General features: G+C 49.6%; 3 protein-coding genes across 9 annotated transcripts in view; 1 reads left to right on the plus strand and 2 right to left on the minus strand.

Moving 5' to 3' along the window:
- The window catches only part of LOC140211999 (GON-4-like protein), a 63,548-nt gene extending 61,771 nt beyond the window's left edge, over positions 1-1,777 (plus strand). For 2 of the 4 annotated variants that reach the window (XM_072282345.1, XM_072282354.1), the window contains exon 31: positions 313-1,775. In XM_072282345.1, the coding sequence (XP_072138446.1) occupies positions 313-456 (144 nt within the window). In that variant the 3' untranslated portion in view covers positions 457-1,775. Of the gene's footprint in view, positions 1-312 lie in introns of all 4 variants that reach the window. The other 2 variants (XM_072282374.1, XM_072282364.1) reach the window with 2 other exon arrangements.
- Positions 1,426-16,765, minus strand: msto1 (misato mitochondrial distribution and morphology regulator 1). The gene is made up of 14 exons (XM_072282387.1): positions 16,612-16,765; positions 15,298-15,433; positions 10,508-10,577; positions 9,345-9,420; positions 7,005-7,056; positions 6,775-6,913; positions 6,562-6,679; positions 5,843-5,977; positions 4,464-4,619; positions 3,932-4,063; positions 3,302-3,486; positions 2,742-2,846; positions 2,293-2,408; positions 1,426-2,158 (listed from the first exon to the last, which is right to left on the minus strand). Exons 1-14 carry the CDS (start codon positions 16,693-16,695, stop codon positions 1,920-1,922), a joined length of 1,743 nt encoding a protein of 580 aa, XP_072138488.1. The 5' UTR covers positions 16,696-16,765; the 3' UTR covers positions 1,426-1,919.
- Positions 16,766-22,320: 5,555 nt separating this feature from the next.
- Positions 22,321-24,648, minus strand: part of dap3 (death associated protein 3) — a 37,725-nt gene continuing 35,397 nt past the window's right edge. For all 4 annotated transcript variants that reach the window (XM_072282457.1, XM_072282426.1, XM_072282437.1 and 1 more), the window contains 3 exons: positions 24,553-24,642; positions 23,339-23,456; positions 22,321-22,836 (listed from right to left, as the gene is read on the minus strand). In XM_072282457.1, the coding sequence (XP_072138558.1) occupies positions 22,751-22,836; positions 23,339-23,456; positions 24,553-24,642 (294 nt within the window). In that variant the 3' untranslated portion in view covers positions 22,321-22,750. The remainder of the gene's footprint in view (positions 22,837-23,338; positions 23,457-24,552; positions 24,643-24,648) is intronic.

The following is a 24,648-nucleotide window of genomic DNA, read 5'->3' on the forward strand; positions in this document are numbered from 1 at the left end:
GGGCAAGATGGGGGGTTTGTGGTTGAGGCAGATACATTAATGACATTAAAAGGCACTTGGACAGGAAAGGTCCAGACTGGAGGGACATGGGAAAATGGAACCTTGGGCTGCAGGGCACCTTTCACAACTTGAGGCTGGTGTGCTGCTAGTTTTGTTTGATTCCATTGGGAGTTCTTTGAAGGTAACTTGTGGAGGAATTAAATAGAATGACTGTATCTCCAGGATTCACGCTGCCGGCCTGTGTTCAGCTGCTCGAGACACGCCTCCTGCCCTTGCCAAAGGTAACCAACCATAGCACCTCCCTGTTTTCAGGTGTCGCAGCGGTTCCGGGAGCTGATGCGTTTGTTCCACACCTCGGGCGATACCAGCACAGACGAGGAGGATGACAGCCTGGCGAACAGTAACCCTGAGCAGCAGCAAGCAGACTGGCTGATCTCAGACAAAGATCAGGACTGAGCCAATGGCTCTGCATTGTTGTTTGGGAGGGTGGAGGAGGTTTCCTGGACTGTTGGACGAAGCATATTTCCCAGGGAATCCAAGCATATTTAATTCTCTTTTGTGCTGTTGTGTCCCTCCTGAGGATCTCCAATCCCACTAACCGCCCAGACTGGTCCGTGTTGGAGAGGCTGGGCTGGGTAGGATGGCGAAGGCCGCAGCATTTCAGCTGTCTTGTGCACCACACGTTGCTTTGTGGGATGTTCCTCTCCCTGGAACATCTCAAGTCACGGTTTGCCCAGTCTGCAACCATGTCAGGTGCTGTCAGTGTTCCCAGGTAAAGGGAAAAAGCACGCATGTGAAGTCTGGGCTTTGACAGACTGTGGCAAATGTAATGTTCAATCGGTTTGTTAAGGCTACCTGTACTGGACAGTCTGGTACTGACTAGTGCAGATGCTGGAGAGGATGGAGCCAGTTACACCCTTGGTGAATCAGGCACACTGGGTCTTGTTTGGTTATCACCACCTCTTGTCAGCCAAGTGTCTCCTGTAAATATGTATGTGAAGTGTATCCTTTGTACAATTTTAAGTTATAGTGACTGTACATACATCAAAACTAGTAGTGCACAACTCCTATGTAATTCAATAAATCTTTTTCCCTCTGTAGGGTTTCTGCTCTCAATGGTGTGCCAGCTCTAGGACAGGTTATACACAGGAAAGCTCCCTCTGCCAAGTACAGGGAGTTGACACAATGATTGATGCTGTCACCAGTTAATCCATCCAGTCAAACCCAGTTTATCCCACACGTCCCACCAGAGGATACCGTGCTACAGTGGTCTGTAGGGTAAAGGAAGTTAAATTGAGTGAAATTCCCCCTGACACCATGTGGAAACTGGGAGTGCGTGAGGGCACTCGGTGTGCTGCTCTGTCTAGTATGCAGTTGCTGAGCGAGCCACTGTCCATGGTTGTTAAGATCAGCCCAAAAAAGTGAGACTTTATTACAATGTTTAATCAATAAACCAGCAGTAAATCCTGCAAGAAACAGCTTCTTTGCTCAGATGCCACACAAGAGAAACAATTACTCCTACCCTGCAATCTCTCATCCCCCACGCCACCAGTGAGGCTGTAAGCCCACAACCTTTAACACCCGGAGTGGGATCTCAAATTCAGCTCCTGCAAGAGGAAGCAAAGGCAGACAGTCAGTCTCTGCCACCACTAACCACATGTCTGGGGATTCAATTCCGGCAGTTTGAACGGGAACCAGGTTAGATGCTCTCAACCAGATGGGTTCTCGTCCCCAGCTCGAGTCTGAAGGTGCCCACATCCATCGCACAAGCCCAAGCTCCCCACTGAGCATACTGGGTGGGAGGAGGCACCACTCCACCCCCTCCCACCACCACATTTGCAGGTGGGGGGCAGGATGAGGCTCCCACTCGCACACGTAGGAGCACAGACACAGTCCTGGGTCACCGCTACTGCAAGTCTTTATTCCTCATCAGAGTCATCATCTAAATTGTCCAGCTCAAAGTTCGTTCTGTAGCACTGGGCCAGGGTCCTCAGCTCCTCGAGGGCCTCTCTGAAGTCGTCCAGCTCTGTGCCTGCGCTGAAGAAGGTGCTAAATCGCTGCAGGTTGAGGCGACTGACTTCGTGGTACAGGGCGTGGAGGCCATGATAGGTGGTGGCAGTGCTCTGCAGTGCACTCAACACAGGGATGCTCTGCACAGCTGTGGACAGACAGAAGGATGTTCAATGTTCATCTGACAACCCCACTACCTCTGGAATAGCCCAAGGTAAATCCAACCCTCCCCCCGCGCAGCAGTCCGACACCAGGCTGGATCCCCCACTGCATGGCACTCACCATTTCCTGAGGAGAGACCACCTCCCACCAGCTGCCCCCGTTTGTTGAAGGAGTCTGAGAAAATCTGTGGATACGGTGTAGTCACTCTACATGGGGTCTGAACAAGATGGATGGCTCTGGGGAGAGAGAGAACAGGGTCACCAGCCAACATCACACTGTATACCTTTGTATGCATCCCCAAAGGACAGAACCATTTCCCATTCTCCCTCCCTCTTTTCCACCGAGGACTACATATTCCCAAACCTGTTGCTGCTCACTTCCCAATGGACCAAGCCTCTTTCACTCACATTACAAAGTAATGAATCCACACCCACACTCCCTCCCCACCCCCTTTCACTCAAACGTCAAAGTCAGCTGTCCACAATATGGTGACATTTTACTGCCAGTGCCTTCTTTTGATGTTTTTGTGTCTGTTTCCAGTGCACACAAAGTGTTTGCCACTCACATACCTCACTGCAGCTGGGAAGTGGTGTTGCAGGAACGTTTCAAGGACATCTTCTCCTGATGGACAGCTGTGTAAAATGGAGGGTCCTTTCACCCCCGGTGGAAGGTTACTGAGGGAAAGAGATACAGGCAGATTCATGATGTGAACATTTCTTATGGTGTAATTTCTGTTACTGGACAATTGGTTCTACCTAAATTTCAAACTTAACACTGATGTCTTCAGCCATGGAACCCCCAAATGATGATATTTGGGGGGGGGGGGCAATATTGATACTGTATGACACGGGTACAGTATTGGTGGGGACAGGTTTGTCACTGTATAACACTGGTACAATACGGGTGGGGAGGGGTCTGTCACTGTATAACGCTGGGGTACAGTACCAGTGGGGACAGGTCTGTCACTGTATAACACTGGGTTATGGGACTACCTTGCATTACAGTACCCGTGAGAACAAGTCGATCACTGTACAACACAAGTGCAGAGCAACAGCTCAGGTACATACTGTGAGAGAGTGGATAGCAAGGAGTGTTGTGCCCAGAACTGCAGACGGCGACCCATACCCACCTGACTTGTTGCTCCCTGCTGACTCCTCGCAACACTACAGACTGCGCGAAGCACTGAACATCCTTAACCTCACCATAGGGGGTCAGCGGTGTCCACGGTGACGCGGCATGTTGCTCGGCCAAGACGTCCGGTAGAGTGTCGGTGCTCTGCATGGCGAAGGGGATGGCAGCAGACGCAGTGACCACCTGCCGGGGACAGACCCAGTTCAGTGCCAGGATGGAGGCTGCTTCCCAACAGCAAAACCACAGGCGAGCACCTGACCCCATCCACCCACAGAACGTCCCAGTGAGACCAGAATCGGACAGGCAGCCATTGCTCATTCCTTCCTGGTGGGGTAAGGGTGGGGTCCTGGCTGTGACAGCAGGAACACAAGGTGATTCAGTTACAGGTAAGTGGACCCCCATCTATTGGTGAAGGAGCATGAGACAAGGGATTGGGTCTGCATCTCCCTGCATCGAGCACCTACTGCATTCCAGTGCCTGGGTCAGATCACGTCCACAGACCCCCCCCCCCCCGCCCCCCAGAGTCTGTGAACTCTCCCCTCCTCTTCACGTTCCCAACCTACTTCCCACACGCCCTCACAATGCTCCCCGACTCCCACCTTCAGTATGATGCCACGGGGTGCCTCACCTTCCTGCTGGAGACAGTAAGTGCGTTGGTCAGCTGGGTAAGCGACATGGCGTTAGACTGTAGTCTGTATGGGACGCTCAGAGTCTCCAAGGCTGTAGCCAACAGCGCGCTGCTGTGATAATTGAGGGATGCCTGTTGGGGGGGGGAAGCAGAGGTGAGTGAAGACTTTCGGTCCAGCGAGGGTGACAGGATGACCACATTCTGTGTGAACTCCTCAGGAAAGGGCTGGGACTTCAGCTGGGATGAGGGACCAAATCTTTTGCAAAAACACAAATCCAGACCCTCGTTCCTGCTCCTCCGAATGCTGACTGCAAGTGTCTGATGGCATCCTCCGAGGGGCTGCTCGGCTACACGCCCTGCCCACCATAGCCCCTCCAGCCTTCACCAGACCTACACACCCTGTCCAACAGTGGTCCTCTCCATCACCACCATCTCCCCCAATCTTTACCCCTGTGCCCCGCTACACATCGTTGGCCACTGCCCATGCCCTTCCACACCCTGTCCACCACCCCTCCTGCCCGGAGATACTCACGTCATAGATGACACGTGGGAAAGGGACTGGGGTCACTTGCTTGCGCCCCAGGAAGCTGCTGTCCAGCGACATAGGGCAGAAGGCGGAGCTGCGGCTGGACAGGTGCACGATACCCATGACGGAGTTGAGCAGACGGTAGACGGTGGCCATGGAACCCTGCAGAACCAATCACAGCCAGCGTTCAGAGACCCCCGGGCATCGCAGAGAGCTTGACCCCAACCCACTGTAAGCCTCCAGTTAAGGATACGAAGGCACCAGACCACTGAGCCCCCCAAACCTGTTATATCGGAACAGGCTGTTCAGCCCATCTAATGAACTGTGCCTACTGTAATTTTACTCTTTCCAATATCCCTTGGTCAACTTAAACTGATCTACCTCAGGTTTAAGCCAACATTAACTGGGAGGCACGGTAGTGTAGCTATTAGTGTAACGCTTTACAGTGCCAACAGTTCAAGGTGTAAGGAGGTTGTATGTTCTCCCTGTGACCGTGCGAGTTTTGTCCGGGTGCTCCTGATTCCTCCACGTTCCAAAGACATACAGGTTAAGGTTAGTAAGATGGCGCTAGCGAACAATGATTCCCCGAGTGACATCCTCCAGATACCAAATCTTTACAATTATTTCACTTTTTCTATGCTTTTCACTTGTTTGTGTTATGGGAACTGTTGGAGCCGGTGACATGCAGTTTGGAACTTGATCGAAGGGTCCAGCATTATGCTATGTCTGGAGAGCTGATTCGTGGAGATCAGAGACCGGGGAGGGGGGTGCGGTTCAAAAAGACCAGAGAAAGAGCACGGGGTCATGAACTCCACCTCGAAGTGGCAAGGAAGACTGAAGTGAATGCGGGGGCCGTCTACAATGGCTTCCCAATGGAGGCCACTGGGGTCGACAGTCAGCAGCTGGATCAGTGCACTCAGACCAGGGTCGGTGGTCACTCTTTATAGAAGGACTGAGTTCGTGCGGCCGCTCTCCTTGTATTCAGATAAAAAGATGTTTCTGATATTTAAGTGATTATGGGACTGTACTTTGTATTGGTTTCCTTCAGATTTTCAGTTTTTTCTTTCTCGTTGCCAATTTGGCAGGCGGATGATATGTTAATTTTTGTGTGTGTGGGTCAGCGAGGTTTAACTGGCCACTGTAAGTTACCCCTTCTGTGTGGGTGAGGAGTAGAATCTGTGGGGAGAGTAAGACAGGTAGAAGTAGGTGGGAGCTTGACAGGCTCAGGAGCAAAAGAGCAAACTCTAATCTCCCAGCCAGGTTTGCAGAGATTGGAAGGGGGGGGGGCAGGGGCGGATGGTTACAGTCCAGTGCTTGGTCAGGGGAGCATGGTGGGTGGGGCAGTCACTAGGACCACTGACAGTGCCTCTGCTCAGTCCTCTCACCGTGTCCATGTAGCTTGTGGGCGCAAAGCCGCAGGTGAAAATGGCTTTCCCTCCATATTCATCGTGTAACAACTCCACCACCTTGGTGGCAAGGCCAGCAAAGCCATCCTGCAAATCACAAAGCACCTGGAAGCCCTAGTAACGAAACACACCATCTGTCAGTAACAAGCAACAGGACCCTAACCTGCACCATTATTAACGGACTTACACTTCTCTTCTGAGGCAATGTCAGTCAAGCAAGTTGAATAATTAGACCCATCTCCACCAGTACCGCGCCCCTTGTTAAATGGCTAACCGACCTGTCCCCACCGGTACCACACCCCATCGTTAAATGGCTATCAGAGCCATACCCCAGTGTTATACAGTGACAGACCAGTCCCCACCAATACTTTACCCAAGGGTTATACAGCAACACACCTGTTCCCACCAGTACTGTAGCCCAGTGTTATACAATATAAACTCACCCTCACCACTACAAAAACTAGTAAGACTGAACAGATAGTGTCTTTTCACACTGGCAGAAAGAACACTGAGAAGTGATCTTATTGGAACACATCACCAAGTTAACCTGGAAGCATGATGTTAATCTCTATACCATGTTTTTCTCTTTTAGTTAATGGAAGGGAGTGGTATCTCGCTGGTTTTCCTCTGTTCTTATCCAACCACTTGTTGGCAGGAATGGTTTCATCTGCCTCCCATCCCTCCTGCACCCCAGTTACCTGCAGGTAGTCACATTCCTCGATGTAAAAGTGAAGGCGGTCTTCAAGGTCGTCTAAGAACGTTGGATCACGAAGGAGCTTCTCACCAAACCCAAATGCTTCAAAGCGATTGGAAGTGCTGTGCATGTTAAAGGAAGAACCGGGGTCAGCTCTCAGCTTGGCACTCTGGTGGACAAGGCTGTTTCTACTAGGGTGCATGCACCTGTCACTCACCTGTTGTGGTTATACTGTTGGATGAGAGAAATGGTCTTTGGATGCAGGTGTACCCCAAGATAGTCTGACCAGACCCTCACACTGTTCTCCAATCGCTGGGCACCCTGAGACAGGTCGAAGGTTCTCTCAGCCACAGACCCTGACAAAATAAATATGGTCAGAGTGGGTGAGGAGTGGATATTGGGACAAGGTGGAGAAGCTACCAGTATCATAGGGCAGATGGCACTCACTCTCTGCTCCCTGCGCTGTTGTTGAGGTGACATTTTCACTGTGCGCATCGGTCTGTGGAAAGACAACATAATACGGATGAAGAGGAATCTGTCTTGTACAAGCTTTCCGCAGCAGCCGGAAACACAGAAAATAGAAGCATCCTGCATCAGCGTCTGTTAGGGCAATTCCACTGCAAGGGGCTGCCAAGTAGACACAGCCTGATACATCACAGGCACACCCCTCCTATCACTGATGGTTCTGGGCCCGTTCATGCTGGAATTTAGAGAATAGAGGGGAACCTCATTGAAACCTATGGAATATTGAAAGGCCTTGATGCAGTAGATATGGAGAGGATGTTTCCAATAGCGCGAGAGTCTACGACCAGAGGGCACAGCCTCAGAATAGACGGACGTCCAGTTAGGACAGAGATGAGGAGGAACTTCTTTAGCCAGAGGGTAGTTCATTGTCACAGATGGCTCTGGAAGCTGTCATTGGGCATCTTTAAGGCAGAGGCTGATAGGTTCTTGATGTGCAAAGATGACAAAGGTCATGGGAAGGCGGCAGGAGAATGGGGTTGAAAAGGAAACTAAATCAACCATGATTGAATGGCCAAACAGACTCGATGCACCAAATGACCCAATTCTGCTTCTGTGTCTTATGGTCTTTATTATCAAGAATCCCCACCACTTGTTCCTGTTACTCACTGTACTTGCACATGTGACAATAAACTTGATTTGACTGTATGATACCATTATGGCTGATCATCCAAATTCACTGCCATCCCCATCTTCTCAAGTTCAATACCCCAAACATATTTCACTCCTCTTCTACTGCCTTCTGTGATAGAGGTTCACTGCTCTTTGGATGAAGAAATCTCTCTACAGTCCAGGGCCATGTATCCTTGTACCTTGCCACGGCTGATCTCAGGAGCAGGTTGGGCGAGGAATGCAGAGACCGTACTCCGAGCAGCTCATGGGATCGCTGACGCTACCCTGAACCATGGATCAGGAGAGTGCAACCAGGATTGTGCTGGAATAAAAGTGCATCCTCATTTCCTCTGACCATGAGGAGTTGCATCAGGCAGTGTAAGCGCTGGGGTGACCCAGGAGCTTCCTGCATGGAAGATGAACCACAAGGCTGGCTCAAAACTACCCCTGTAACCGAGTGAGCTGACACAGTTAAATGGGGGGGGGAGAATAGCAATGCAGAATGAGAAGTCACTCCTCACAGCCCCAGGACCAGAGTTCGATTCCGACCTCCGGTGCGTGGAGTTTACACGTTCTACCTGTGACTGTACAATTTTCCTCTAGGATACACCAGTTCCCTCCTTCAGCCCAATCAATATGGGATGGTACGTTAACTGCACCTTGTCTGTAGAGAACCTGGGAGTTGATGGAAGTGAAAATTGAGGGATGGCATGGACTTATTGGGCTGAGGGCCTTTTTTTTAAAATACAGTATGACTCTTCCACACTGCAAACTATGCGACAAACTGCTCTAAGAATGGCTGTGCCGGTTGTACTGTACTGGCCAACAACCATGGTAGTTCAGTGGTTAGTTTAACACTATTATACCCGAAATCCTTGAGGTTGTTATAGCTGGGGGTGGTAATGGAACAAGCTCCCATTAACTATTAAATGCTTCCAATGATGTGCACCTCAAATAGCCTCTGACAACCAAGTCCAGCTCCTGGCCCTTTCCACATGGCTTAGCTACTAAGCCCGGCAGAACTGTTTTTAGTGACAGAGGGGCAAACGTGGGCTACTGGCGCTTTAAAAGTAGTCGCTTCAGATAGATGGGGCTCGTCAGCTGTGGTTAGCAGCTCATCGAGAAGGAGGAAAACTCTGATCTCAAACCTTCGCTGCCTTGCGGCTATACCCATGCATGGGGAAGGCTTCAGGAGTAAACCCCAAGGGAAAAATCTGGAGCTGGAGTCCCTAAAGCAGCCCGACATTGAGTTCAATGTAGACCGGCAACTTCTCGGCCTCTGCCGTTCCTTTGGGTTCATCAGCTGCGTGGAGAGGGGGAGCCTGCTACATGGGCAACAGCTTGCTCTCCATATCGTACTGGCCAGGCTTGTGTATCTAGACAGCTAGGATGCAACATCCATGGTCAACTCTGACCGAAACAGATCTCAGCAGCAGCATTATATCAGTAATGTGGGTTTAATGCCAGCTGCTGTCTATACGTTCTCCCAGTGGGTTTCCTCTAGGTACTCTGACACAAGGGGTCAGAGGTAAATTGGTCACATGGGTGTAATGGGGCAGCACAGGCCTGTTACCCTGCCGTATCTCTGGTTGATGGACTCACTGAGCTCACGGTGCCACCTGATGGCCAAAGGGTGAAGAACAAGACACTTACACCCAGCCTGTTGAGTTGCTGCAGAAACTGGTTCTTTGTCACTGGATCTTCTTTGTGCACAGTCAGTCTCCCATTCCTGGATTAAAAGGAGAAAACAGAACAGGGCAAGTGATTTTATTTTTACTTTAACACCACACAATCCTCCTCAGAGGCTGCACAAAGGTCTTCCACTGATCAGGCTTGGGGCCAAGATGGTTGAATACTTTAAACAGCATCTGTTGGTCAGCTGCTGCAAAGTGCTGGCCCTCACAGCTCTCCCTCCCAGTCGGCCACAACACCCCCGTACCCTCAGAGCCAACCACACTAAGAACACGGAAAAAGAACAATTACTTTCAAACATGGGGTGGTCATTGGATTCCCACGTGCAAGTAACAGGCTTAGCCTCCCAGCAGGAGGTGCAAGCAGGTATACAGATAAACGCTGACCTGAAGGCCCATGATCCAAATGGAGTGATCTCGTCCTTTACACAACCTGCCCATCATCCTGAACGTAACATTCTCAAACATCCCAGCAATCTAAATGAGCTTTATTGATTACATGTACATTGAGGCATACAGTGAAAGGCAATGTTTGCATCAATGACCAACGCAGTACGAGGATGTGCTGGGGTCAGTCCACAAGTGTCGGCCCACCAGGTTAGGATTTTCCAAACCCAACCCGTACACCTTTATGATGTGGGAGGACACTGAAGCACCCCGAGGAGGCCCATGCGGCCACAGGGAAAACTTACAAACCCCTGAGACAGCAGTGGGAAATGACCCCAATCTTACCATCGCCGTCCCTAATCCGTGTGAAGGTGATGTGATGCATACTAGGACCTCTCTCTGACCCTATAATGGGAGACCGTTAATGAAATGATTGTACTGAGTGAGCCCATAGAACATTCACCCAAAGCAAAATTGTGCTATGAATGTCCCAAGAATGGCTGTGGGAGGAGGCGGGTTGCAAATGGGGCCAGCAACCCCATCCTGTAAAGATCGAGAGCTACAGAAACTCCAAAGACCTCATCTCCGGGAGAAGGAGGATCTTTGAAGATGGGTTACAGCTGGGACAACTTGAAAGACTGGCCCAGGGCAGGGGACTTTGGTGGCCTATGCCCCAAAAGGGACGATGCATTTTAGCAAGCAGGGCCTGTAGAGTGAAGCCAGGGCTCCAATCCTTACCATGCTAGTGCAGGCACGGCCTGGCTGGTTCCATACAGAACTCCTTCCTGCTTCAAGCTGCTCAGACTCCCTGTAACACACAAGGCAAGGCCATTAGCCTCCACCCAGCAGGCCATCAGCTGCACCACTACAATCCCGATGGTGGAGCCCTGAAGGGTAAAGCTGTTGACGTGAGAACCGGAAAAAAAGGAAATGAGACACCCAGCACGTCAGGTAGCATCTGTAAAGAGAAGGGCTGCAGTTTGTGCTGCTGTCAAAATGAAGGGCCTTCCAAACTGAATTGTGAGGTTTCTCTTTCCACGGATATTGTTCAATGTTTCCAAAATTTTCCATGTAACCTGCCTGATAGAGTCCTCCCAAATCAAAATCACCTACATGATATTGTCCTCCCAAACCAAAATCACCTGCCTGATAGAGTCCTCCCAAATCAAAATACAACAATACAGTCCTTGTACATGCTTTCACATTGAGAAGCACATGCAGGAAGACAGAGTCACAGCTGAATCTGTCATGATGGAAGTCAAGGGGCCAGTGTCGGAAAGGGTGAGCAGCTCCCAGGCATCCACATCGCTTGAGAATCTATCCTGGGCCTAACATATCGATGCAATCACAGAGAAGGCATGACAGTGGCTACATTTCATTCCAAGTTTGAGGAGTTAGGTATGTCACCAAAGACTAGCAAGATTTCTACGGATGTACTGTGGAGAGCAATCTGACTGGTATGTGGGATCCAATGCATGGGCTTAGAAAAGCTACAGAAAGTTACAAACTCAGCAAGTTCCATCATGGACACCAGCCTCCCCAGCATTAAAGACGTATGCAAAAGGCAAGGCCTCAGGAAGGCTGTGCCCTTCGTGAAGGAGCCTACCCAGGACACGCACCCTTCTCATTACCACCACCAGGGAGGAGGTACAGGAGCCTGAAAACACACACTCAACATTTTAGGACCAACTTCCTCCCCTCTGCCATCAGATTTCTGAACAGAGTGTGAATCCACCAACACTGCTTCACTATTTAGCTCTTTTTGCACTACATACTTGACTTGATTCTTTTTAAATGTCTCGCACTGTACTGCTGCCCAACGCATGTCAGTGATTATAAACCGGATTCTGAACAGGTAGTTCAAACATGGTTATCAATGAGATGATCTGTTTAGTATTCCTGCTCAATCCCCAACTAGAATTTCAGGATGTATACTGTATACATTTCTCTGATATTAAATGTATCTATTGAACTTTGCGGCTCTGCATACTCTTTAGTGCTTTTACACTGAGTCAGGGAATCATCGTCGTGTTGGTGAACTCTACAGAAAGGCATGCTGGGAGCACCACCAGGTGTGTCTAAACAGAGGCACCAAACTGCCTCAGTGCTCACTGTGGAAGTGTTAGAGACGAGTTATAACCAATGGATCCGATGCAGGTGAACAATGAAAGCTGTTTTAACAATCTCCCTGTCCTCAGCAATGACTGGTGACGTACAAGTGCCAAAGGCAGCGATGGAAATTTCTCTGTGGAGTGGCCCCCATCATCTCGAAGCCAGTCATCACATTGTGACAAAGACTGAGTGCTCTGGTCACGCACTCAGCCAGACTATTGCAGTACAACACTGCCCCATTACAGGCTATTGCAGTACAACACAGGCCTTGTACAACATGTGCGTGGAAGGTCATGTCTGACAAATCTTATTGAATTTTTTGAAGAGGTTACTAGGAAAATTGACGAGGGTAAAGCAGTGGATGTTGTCTATATGGACTTCAGTAAGGCCTTTGACAAGGTTCCACACGGAACGTTAGTTAGGAAGGTTCAATCATTAGGTATTAATATTGAACTAGTAAAATGGATTCAGCAGTGGCTGGATGGGAGACGCCAGAGAGTAGTGGTGGATAACTTTGTGTCAGATTGGAGGACAGTGTCTAGTGGTGTGCCTCACGGATCTGTACTGGGTCCAATGTTGTTTGTCATATACATTAATGATCTGGATGATGGGGTGGTAAATTGGATGAGTAAGTATGCAGATGATACTAAGATAGGTGGCGTTGTGGATAATGAAGTAGGTTTTCAAAGCTTGCAGAGAGATTTAGGCCAGTTAGAAGAGTGTGCTGAAAGATGGCAGATGGAGTTTAATGCTGATAAATGTGAGGTGCTACATTTCGGTAGGACTAATCAAAATAGGACATACATGGTAAATGGTAGGGCATTGAAGAATACAGTAGAACAGAGGGATCTAGGAATAATGGTGCATAGTTCCCTGAAGGTGGAATCTCATGTGGATAGGGTGGTGAAGAAAGCTTTTGGTTTGCTGGCCTGTTAATCAGAGCATTGAGTATAGGAGTTGGGATGTAATGTTGAATTTGTATAAGGCATTGGTAAGGCCAAATTTTGAGTATTGTGTACAGTTCTGGTCACCGAATTATAGGAAAGATGTCAATAAAATTGAGAGAGTACAGAGGAGATTTACTAAAATGTTGCCTGGGTTTCAGCACCTAAGTTACAGAGAAAGGTTGAACAAGCTGGGTCTTTAATCTTTGGAGCATAGAAGGTTGAGGGGGGACTTGATAGAGGTATTTAAAATTATGAGGGGGATAGATAGAGTTGACGTGGATAGGCTTTTTCCATTGAGAGTAGAGGAGATTCAAACAAGAGGACACGAGTTGAGTTAAAGGGCAAAAGTTTAGGGGTAACATGAGGGGGAACTTCTTTACTCAGAGAGTGGTAGCTGTGTGGAACGGACTTCCAGCAGAAGTGGTTGAGGCAGGTTCTATGTTGTCGTTTAAAGTTAAATTGGACAGATATATGGACAGGAAAGGAATGGAGGGTTATGGGCTGAGTGCAGGTCAGTGGGACTAGGTGAGAGTAGGAGTTCGGCACAGACTAGAAGGGCCGAGGTGGCCAGTTTCTGTGCTGTAATTGTTATATGGTAAACACTGCCCCATTACAGGCTACTGCAGTACAATACTGCCCCATTACAGGAAGAATGTGGAGGCTGTTGAAAGGCTGCCGGGATTAGAATGCATGAGCTATAACAAACTTGAGTTGTTTTCTCTGGAGCAGCAAGAACTGAGGAGAGACTAGATGTAAGATTATGAGAGGCACAGGTAGGGTGGACTGCCGAAATATTTCTCTCGAGGGGGAAAACGTCAGATACTAGACGGTGTGCATCTAAGGTGAGCGAGAGGCAAGTTGAAACGGTTTTATTTATACAGAGAGTGGTGGGTGCTTGAACAGGCTACCATGGGTGGTGGTGGAGGCAAATGTGACAGAGGCATTTAAGAGGCTCTTAGACAGATACATGGATGTCTGGGAATGGAGCAATATGAGCATTGTGTAGGCAGAAGGATTTCGTTTAGTTGTTTCAGCAGAATGTTGTGGGCCAAAGGGCCTGTTCCTGTGTTGTATTATTTTGTGTGATGTCAAGAGGCGGTCACTGCCAAGTTTGTGTGATGTCAAGAGGTGGTCAGGGTTATGACTGCTCAGGGTTCCACTTAATTTGCACAAATCCAGTTCCACAGGAGAATTTGTTAGGAGTGTGAGAAGATTTGTTATATTACCAAAGATTTTTACAAATTGCTACAGATGTACAGTGCATTGCCGTCTGGTATGGCGGCTCCAATCCATGGGATCAAAGAGACTCTCTGCAGAAGGTTGTAGACACAGCTAGCTCCATCACAGGGTCAACTCCCCCCTCCCCCACCCACCTTTCTCCTCACCTACCAGCGAGTACTCCTTTCACCCCCCCCCCCAAAACTTGCCCCTTCCTTTCTAGTCTTGATCTGTGAAATGAGCCATTCAGCACACTTGGTGGAATCTCACCCTTCCTCAGTATCTCGGTGTATATCTTCACCCTTGAACACCCAGTCTTCTGGGTATACAGCCAGAAAAATGATAATTCAGTGTATCTGACATTATAATGACTGGGTAACACACACAAAATGCAGGAAGAGCTCAGCAGGTCAAGCAGTATCTATGGAAAGGAATAAAGAGTCAACATTTTGGAGAGAGACTGTCCTGATGATGGGTTTCAGCACAAAGGGTCTCAACCCAAAACACTGACTATTTGTTCTTCTCTATGGATGCCGTCTGACCTGCTGAGTTCTTCCTGTATTTTGTGTGCATTGCCCTGGACTTCTAGCGTTTATAGAATCTCGTGTGGTTATAGACACAACTCTCCCCATCACTGAGGACATCGTCAAGAGTGTCTCAAGAAGACACCATCTACCACAAGCAGCAACACACACAAAATGCTGAAGGAACTCAGCAGGTCAGGCAGCATCAATGGAATTATCAGCATCTGCAGAATTCCTTTTGTTTGGCCGTCAAAAGAACTCTGTTTTTGTTACTGCCATATAGGGAGGAGGTACAGGAGCTTGAAGACCCACACTCACTGATTCAGAAACAGCTTCTTCCCCTCTGCCATCAGATTTCTGAACCCATGAACACAACCTTGTTATTTGCACTGTTTATGTCTGTAGTTTTACAGTAATTTTGAGCCATTCAACCGTACTGCTGCAAAACAAGTTTAATGTCATATAAATCAGGGTTAAAATCTCAAAGATATTACCATTACTGAATTCCTCACTGCCAGTATCATAGATGTCAGGAGTGACCAGAAACAAATATAACAGCAGCCCAGAGGCTATGTCATTGAGTGAGAGATTTGCCTTCGAGATGGGGTGTCTTAAGCCGCCCTGATCAGAGGCCTGTACTCGGAAAGCTCAACGCCGTCACATCAACTCACTCACTGGCACTCTGGCTGGGAGATCTGACTTAAGCAGAAATGGATTGCTGGCGTACCTTTGAGGTCCATGAGAATGAGGCGAGGAGTGTAGGTGGGCTGGCCTCGCAGTGTCTGCCCCTCACGGAAAAGGACATTGTTGTTGATCTCGGAGTATGTGTCACTGCAATCTGAATCGTAGCACAAGGCAGCATCCTTGATGGAGACAGAGTTATCAGTCACAGAGTTGGACTCTCGATGGGGTCAGCACGTTATTTATCAACGAAGACCACTACTCGTTCACCCCCTCAATCCAACCCAATTTGTGACTTTACTCCAACAGGGCTAGTACTCCCCTCTCCTCCAATACCCACTTCTTCCTCTTTACTCTTCCTGTGGCTCAGTCCTACACCCCCTCCTTCAGATACAGGAGGCACCTTCTTTGAGCCTCCCTCAAGTCTCGGACCACCACCCCCGGACCCTCCACCACCGCCTCCCCTTCCTCCAAACCCCACCCCAGCGAATCCCGGTCCCTCCGCCTCCCCCTCAGCCCCGGACCCCGGTCCCTCCGCCTCCCCCTCAGCCCCGGATCCCGGTCCCTCCGCCTCCCCCTCAGCCCCGGACCCCGGTCCCTCCGCCTCCCCCTCAGCCCCGGACCCCGGTCCCTCCGCCTCCCCCTCAGCCCCGGACCCCGGTCCCTCCGCCTCCCCCTCAGCCCCGGACCCCGGTCCCTCCGCCTCCCCCTCAGCCCCGGACCCCGGTCCCTCCGCCTCCCCCTCAGCCCCGGATCCCGGTCCCTCCGCCTCCCCCTCAGCCCCGGACCCCGGTCCCTCCGCCTCCCCCTCAGCCCCGGATCCCGGTCCCTCCGCCTCCCCCTCAGCCCCGGACCCCGGTCCCTCCGCCTCCCCCTCAGCCCCGGACCCCGGTCCCTCCGCCTCCCCCTCAGCCCCGGACCCCGGTCCCTCCGCCTCCCCCTCAGCCCCGGATCCCGGTCCCTCCGCCTCCCCCTCAGCCCCGGACCCCGGTCCCTCCGCCTCCCCCTCAGCCGAAGTCTCATCTCTCCACACTACCCACCCTGATTTAGGTTGTTCTTCCGCCTCACTCCTTCAAGTTTCCCATTTCCTCCGTCTCCTCATTCCCGCGGGCTGGCTGCGGCCCCTCATTGCCCACCACTGCTTAGGGCTTGGCCAACCCCTCACCCCTCACCCCTCACCACCCTGATGCCCTCCAGTCGCACCACCTCACCCGATGGTCGTCCCCTCAGCCTCCCCCCTCGCCCCTCTTCTCCTGACACTTCGCCCTTCGCCCTTCCAGACCCACCCGACCCCCGATGGGAGGGGGATCCGAGGGCAAATCTCCATGGTAACGGCCCTCGCCCGGGAGCTGCTACTCACTTGGATGTTCCACCAGTGGGTGCCCACGAAGTTGGTGTAGTGGCCGAGCTGCAGCGTCAGCACCTCCCGGCACACGCCGCCCATCAGCTGCGTCCGGGACTGGCTCGGGGAAGCGACGCCAACCGCTGCTGCGATCGCCAGCCCCTCCGTCAAAATGTCCGCCCCTCTATTCCCATTGGCTTACTCCAGCGTCACTCACACCCAACGTTCATGACGGATTGGACGTGCTTTTCTATCACGTGCCATAACTGCCCGCCCCGCCACCTCTATTGGCTGTCATGCTCGTCACTCATTGACACCGCTTGCGGCCGATTGGATGATCACGTGCTCTAAAGCCCCGCCTATTCCTGCGGGCGAGAGCACATGCGCTTCAGGATCTCCGATTGGCTGTACTAAGAGAAAGGAAGGTTAAAGGTCCACTGTGTCACATCAATTGATGTCCGGGCTATAAAGTGGAGAGGCAAGGTTCCTGTTCCCGCAGTCGTATTGCGCAAATAGCCATTCAAAGTAAATTTATTATTAAAATACATTTCTGTCACCATATACTACCCCGAGATTCATTTTCGTGCAAGCATTCACAGAGCAAAGCAGCACAATAGAATCAATGGAAAACATAGGTGGACAAACAAGTGTTCAAAAGAATGCATACAAAAATAATTAATGAATGCTGAGAACATGAGTTGTAGTGTGTCCACAGGTTGTGAAATCATTTCAAAGTTCATGTGAGTGAAGTTAATCAGGAGCCGCCTCATGGTTGAAGGTTAACAATTGTTCGAGAGCCTGGTGGTATGGGAACCAAGGCTCCTGTATCTCTTTCTCCATGGCAGGCAAGACAAGAGAGCATTGTTGGATGGTGCTTTCTTGTGGCACTAGATGGGAGGTAGGTAGGTGATGGCTGTGCTTGTCTAGCTGCACTGGGTCAGAAGCTAGTCCCATTTTGTGCTCCACCAATGCATACCCTTCCTATTGAAACAGACTTCTTTGGAAATTGGCATTTCCTTTGCTTAATCACATTTCACTCAAAAAAAAGTTTCCTCCGATCCCCTTTCACATTAAAAACTCTACTATGAGATCATGTCCACATTAGTAACAAACCATCAAAAAATATCAACACAGTTGGTGCTACAGGAACTCAGCAGTGCAGGTGACATCTGTGGAGGAAAATGAACGGCCAATTTTGGGTCAGGCCTATCCATGCCTCTCCTTCATAGATGCTGTCTGATCCAGTGCATGTCTTCAGCATCTTGTGTGTTGCTCCAGATTCCAGCATCTGCAGATTCCTGCATATGGATTTTTCAAAAGTATGCTCTTGAAACCTATGCCATCTTTCAGTAGGATTGAAGGCAATCCTCCTCGTTTTTACCTACCCGATTCTTGTTGACATGCCTCCATCTACAGCCTTATTCTGAGCAGAGCTTACTACCCAAAACACTGACAGGTTCTTCCCACAGATACAACAAGCTCAGTATATACAACAAATTCAGCTTCACTAAAGACTTGGTGACCTGGGGAGTGGACACTGTGGCCTGCATGGAATTGCTGAGCCAAAGGGATTGCATCTGTGACAGAAAATCCAGGGCCCCCTTGGCTGATGAGTTTCAGACATATTTAAAATGGCTGAAAAAAATCTCTCACACACTAGACTACAAATTCAGAGACACTTCAGCCAGTGAAGACAACTAACACAGTCATTTCTCTTCTCTCATTTTTGTTTCAAATTCATCATTACAGAGTGGATGTGATAAAACCTCCTTGCTAACCATCAACACAGGCATAGCTCAAGGGTGTGTGCTTAGCCCACTGCCCTACTCTCTACTCATGACTGTGTGGCTCAGGCCAACCCAAACTCCATCTATAAACTTGCCAATAACACAACTGTTATTAACAGAATCTAAGGTGGTGAGGAGGAGGCACACAGGAGTGATATAGTTGACTGGAACAACCTCAAAGTCAACATCAGTAAGACCACGGAATTGATTGAGGACTTTACGAAGGGAAAGTCAAGAAACACACACCAGTCCTCATCAGCAGTGGAAAGGGTAAACAGTTTCAAGTTACTGGGTGTCAACATCTCTGAAGATCGACAGTACTGCGCAAGAGCCTTGGGCACATATATTTATATATAACCAGGCTGTCTAATACTTTTGCACAGTACTGTATTTGTTAATATGGAGCAGAGAGTGTGTTTGTAAATCTGGATGGAGCAAACAATGTTGGGAATGGTGAGGGTGAAGCACTGAAGAAGAGGTGTGGGACAGTTGGCAGAGGAGTGCTGGGGTGGAGGTTGGCACCCGGCAATGTCACTTGATTCCAAGCAATTGGTTTATTGATCATTACAGAATGTCTCTCTGCTGCTTCCTACTCCGTCCTCTCTACCTTCACCTTTTCCCAACCATGATTCTCCTCTCCCTGCCCCCTTCCCACTCTCAGTCCACAATAGAGACCCACGTCAATAGACAATAGGTGCAGGAGTAGGCCATTCAGCCCTTTGAGTCAGCACCACCATTCACTGTGATCATGGCTGATCATCCACAATCAGTATCCAGTTCCTGCCTTAGCCCCATAACCTTTGATTCCGCTATCTTTAAGAGCTCTATCCATTTCTTTTTTGAAAGCATCCAGAGACTTGGCCTCCACTGTCTTCTGGGGCAGAGCATTCCATATATCCACCACTGTCTGGGTGAAAAAGTTTTTCCTCAACTCCGTTCTAAATGGCCTACCCCTTATTCTTAAACTGTGGTCTCTGGTTCTGGAATCACCCATCAGCGGAACATGCTTCCTGCCTCCAGCGTGTCCAATCCCTTAATAATCTTATATGTTTCAATCAGATCCCCTCTCATCCTTCTAAATTCCAGTGTATACAAGCCCAGTCGCTCCAATCTTTCGACATATGACAGTCCTGCCATCCCGGGAATTAACCTTGTGAACCTACGCTGCACTCCCTCAATAGCAAGAATGTCCTTCCTCAAATTTGGAGACCAAAACTGTACACAATACTCCAGGTGTGGTCTCACCAGGGCCCTGTACAATTGCAGAAGGACCTCTTTGTTCCTATACTCAATTCCCCGTGTTATGAAGGCCAGCATGCCATTAGCTTTCTTCACTGCCTGCTGTACCTGCATGCTTAGTTTCAGTGACTGATGTACAAGAACACCTAGATCTTGTTGTACTTCCCCTTTTCCTAACTTGACTCTATTTAGATAATAATCTGCCTTCCTGTTCTTACCACCAAAGTGGATAACCTCACATTTATCCACATTAAACTGCATCTGCCATACATCTGCCCACTCACCCAGCCTGTCCAAGTCACCCTGCATTCTCATAACATCCTCCTTACATTTCACACTGCCACCCAGCTTTGTGTCATCTGCAAATTTGCTAATGGTACTTTTAATCCCTTCATCTAAAGCATTAATGTATATTGTAAACAGCTGCGGTCCCAGCACTGAACCCTGTGGTACCCCACTGGTCACCACCTGCCATTCCGAAAGGGACCCGTTAATCGCTACTCTGTTTCCTGTCAGCCAGCCAATTTTCAATCCATGTCAGTACTCTGCCCCCAATACCATGTGCCCTAATTTTGCCCACTAATCTCCTATTGTGGGACTTTATCAAAGGCTTTCTGAAAGTCCAGGTACACTACATCCACTGGCTCTCCCTTGTCCATTTTCATAGTTACATCCTCGAAAAATTCCAGAAGATTAGTCAAGAATCAGAAGATTATCAGAATCAGATTTATAATCACTCACGTCATGAAATTTTGTTATTTTTTGGAGCAATAGTATAGTGCAATATATAAAATTACTGCAGTACTATGCAAAAGTCTTAGGCATCCTAGCTATATATATGTACCTAGATTTTTGCACAGTACTGTATCCTGGGCCCAACATATTGCTGCAATTGTGAAGAAGGCATGACGGTAGCTATACCTCATAAGGAGTTTGAGGAGATTCAGCTTGTCACCAAAGACTCCAGCAGTACAGATGTCTACATCTACTCTCTACAGATGTACTGTGGAGAGCATTCTGACTGGTTGTATCACCGCCTGGTATGGAGCCTACAATGCACAGGATCAAAGGAAGTTGTAGACTCAGTCAGCTCCATCACCACCCCCACCAGTACCATACACCAAAGTAATACAGTGACAGACCCGTCCCCACCAGTACCATACCCTGGTGTTATACAGTGACAGACCCATCCCCACTGGTACCGTACCCCAGTGTTATACAGTGACAGACCCATCCCCACTGTTACTGTACCCCAGTGTTATACAGTGACAGACCCATCCCCACCGGTACTGTACCCCAGTGTTATACAGTGACAGACCTGTCCCCATTGGTACTGTACCCCAGTGTTATACAGTGACAGACCCATCCCCACCGGTACTGTACCCCGGTGTTATACAGTGACAGACCTGTCCCCATTGGTACTGTACCAGTATTATACAGTGACAGACCCATCCCCACCGGTACTGTACCCCAGTGTTATACAGTGACAGACCTGTCCCCATTGGTACTGTACCAGTATTATACAGTGACAGACCCATCCCCACCAGTACCATACCCTGGTGTTATACAGTGACAGACCCATCCCTACTGGTACTGTACCAGTATTATACAGTGACAGACCCATCCCCACCAGTACTGTACCCCGGTGTTATACAGTGACAGACCCGTCCCCACCAGTACTGTACCCCGGTGTTATACAGTGACAGACCCGTCCCCACCAGTACTGTACCCCGGTGTTATACAGTGACAGACCCGTCCCCACCAGTACTGTACCCCGGTGTTATACAGTGACAGACCCGTCCCCACCAGTACTGTACCCCGGTGTTATACAGTGACAGACTTGTCCCCACCAGTACTGTACCCCGGTGTTATACAGTGACAGACCCGTCCCCACCGGTACCGTACCACAGTATCATACAGCACCAGACCCATCCCCACCAGCTCCGTACCCTGGTGTTATACTGTGACAGACTCGTCCCTATCGGTATTATACCCCAGTGTCGTACAGTGCCAGACCCATCACCATGGGTATTGTACCCTGGTGTTATACAGCGACAGACCAGTCCCCACCGGTACCGTGCCCCAGTGTTATACAGCGACAGACCTGTCCCCACCGGTACCGTACCCTGGTGTTATACAGTGACAGAACTGTCCCCACCGGTACTGTACCCACGTTATACAGAGACAGACGTATCCCCACCGGTACTGTACCCCAGTATTATAGTGACAGACCCGTCCCCACTGGTACCGTACCCCGGTGTTATACAGTGACAGACCTGTCCCAACCGGTACCGTACCCCAGTGTTATACAGTGACAGACCCGTCCCCACCAGTACTGTACCCCAGTGTTAGACAGTGACAGAACCATCCCCACCGGTACTGTGTCAGACCCAACCCCACTGGTACAGTCCCCCAGCGTCCTTCAGTGACAGACCTAGCCCCACTGGTATGGTCCCCCAGTGTCCTCCAGCTACAGATCCATCCCCACCAGTACTGTACCCCGATGTTACACAGCCACAGATTTGTCCCCACCAGTACCATTTCCTGGTGTTACACAGTGACAGATTCATCCCCACCAGTACTGTACAACAGACCTGACCCTCCCAGTGTTATAAAGTGACAGATTCGTTCACACCAGTACTGTACCCCAGTGTTACGGTGCAAATCTCTTCATAGGGAGACACACGTTAAGACAGGACAGTTAAATCTGCTGTTTTAATGATCAATGCTCATTAAAAATATCCACATCTTCCAGTACAGACAGAAAACACAAATTTCAGATTGCTGGAGTAGGTGGCTGAATTAGCAGTTCGATGTTCCTCCCCCCCTCCATTTTTGACTTGGATTGTGCTCTCGATTGCTTTGTATTCTGTCGGACTTGATGCAGAATTTCCCCAGCCTACCTCGCCTTGAGACACAGACTGAGGACAGTGCTCAAGCACACAGGCACTCACTTGAAAAGCAGAAACATGACCTTATGTCAGAGAGATTGGCACCGTGTTTGCCTGGAGCAAAATGTGTTGGACTCGGGGTGTCCATTCACAATGTCTTCCATTCAGCTTGGGGGTGGGGGGGGTTGGTGTTGGATGAAGAGCTCAGCGCAGAGCTGACGCGAAGGGCGGTGCCAGCACTCAGAGGGGGCCGCAGATCCTGTCAAAGGCGCCTGGGTTGTAGTTGCTGAGGAAGATCAGCTCCTGCTTACCCTCTTCCGTGAGAGCTGTGGAGACAGACAGAGAGAGAGAGTGGTTAGTCATGCCATCGAGGGGTGAGAGAAGAGGATCTGAACTTCATCTCCCCACTGCAGACAGCGATGTGTTAGAGACTCTTCAGAAGTGGGACCAAATCCCCCGTGTAACATAAGGGTGGGACCAGCAGAGTAAGGCAGCCTCACAAAGGGATTTGAATCAATGAGAGAAGGGGGGAGGGTAGTGAGAGAGGGAGGGCAAAGGGTCAAGAGATGAGGAGTGAGACAGAGAGGAGAGAAAACGAAGACTAAGATCGTGGTGGGAGGTATGTGAGGGGGGCTGGGGAAGAGAAGGGAGGGCGTCTGGAAGAGGGCCAAGAAGGCTGATGAACCCTGTCACAGAATTAGGAGTGGACAGACGGAGGAAGGGGAATAACACAGAGCTCTGCAACTGTCGTGGACAAAGTGTGAGCAGCTGATGAAGGGGAAGTGACGGGTTATGGGGTGTTCTCAGTACCAGTGGCCAAGCAATTACCTTTCTCATGTTGAATCCACTTGCGGTCAATGTAGTACTGGTAGCAGCTCTCAAACTCTTTCTGGCTGTATTTCGTCACTTGAATCGGAATAAAAGGGTCCAGGGCATCAAAGCCATCCTGAGAGAGGGCAACACAAACAGATGAACATAATCCTTCAGTGCACTTCATCAGAATTGCGTTCATGGGACCAGTTGATAAACAGGGAGGTGGCACAACAACTCAATTCCATTAACTCACAGCACAATCATTGAATATCCCATTGGATATTGTCAGCGACAGACCCATCCCTACTGGTACAGTACCCCGGTGTTATAGTGACAGACCCATCCCCACCAGTCCTGTATCCCGGTGTTATATAGAGACAGACCCATTCTAGATACTGCAAGGAAGTAGGGTGGGTAAGAAGATGTGTGGTGTGTTGGCCTTCATTATTTGGAGGATTGAATACGAGAGCCATGAGGTAATGTTGCAGCTCTGTCTCCTGGTTTCACCACACTTGGAACGTTGTGTTCATTTCTAGTCACCCTCACCTTGACAGGATGTAGAATCTTTAGACAGGGTGCAGAGGAGATTTACTAGGATGCTGCCTGGATTAGAGAGCATGTCATGAGGGCAGGTTGAGCGAGCTAGGGCTGTTCCTCTCTGGATCAGAGGATGATGAAAGGTGACTTGTTAGAGGTGTATAAAAAGAGAGGCACAGACAGAGCAGATGCCAGAGACCCCCCCCCCTCCCAGGGGGGAAGTGGCTAATATGAGGGGGCATAATCTTAAAGTGATTGGATGAAATTATAGAGATGTCAGAGATCATTTTTCTTCCTTCACAGATTGGTAAATGTGCTGAAGTGGAGGTAGAGGCAGAAACATTAAGGGAATACGAGAGTCTCCTATGATTAAAAAAATGGAGGGCTATGTAGGAGGGAAGAGTTTGATTAATATTAAGAGTTATACTGTGCTGTGATGTTTTATGTTTTAAAGCGGTGGAAGAACTTCGAGAGTCAGGCAGCATCCGTGGAAGGACACAGCCAGTCAATGTTTTTGGTTGATACCCTTTATCTGGACTGAAGTCTCATTCATTCATCTCATCCTCTGACTGAACTTGCTGAGTCTCTCAAATGCAGTGTGTTTCTCCAGATTTCAGCATCTGCAGTCTTTTGTATCTCCTGAAGCCTTCTCAACAGCTGCCTTTGTGGACCGACACCTCGCTGTGACTCACCTTCCTCAGCAGCTCGTGGGGCAGGTGGGACAGCTGAGAGGCTCCCAGCGCTCCGGTCTGGGTCAGGGTCGTAACCACGGCTCCGCCAGCCTGCAG

This window comes from Mobula birostris, chromosome 2 (genome assembly GCF_030028105.1).
Source record: "Mobula birostris isolate sMobBir1 chromosome 2, sMobBir1.hap1, whole genome shotgun sequence".
Taxonomy (NCBI): domain Eukaryota; kingdom Metazoa; phylum Chordata; class Chondrichthyes; order Myliobatiformes; family Myliobatidae; genus Mobula; species Mobula birostris.

What these genes read in the sequence shown, in the direction of transcription:
- msto1 (XM_072282387.1), bottom strand. Translation starts at nt 16,695, where the DNA reads ATGGGCGGCGTGTGCCGGGAGGTGCTGACGCTGCAGCTCGGCCACTAC. An exon ending in TCCCACGTGTCATCTATGAC is followed by an intron (nt 4,064 to 4,463) that starts GTGAGTATCTCC and finishes CCCCCCCAACAG; the next exon opens with GCATCCCTCAATTATCACAG. An exon ending in TTACTGTCTCCAGCAGGAAG is followed by an intron (nt 3,487 to 3,931) that starts GTGAGGCACCCC and finishes TGTCCCCGGCAG; the next exon opens with GTGGTCACTGCGTCTGCTGC.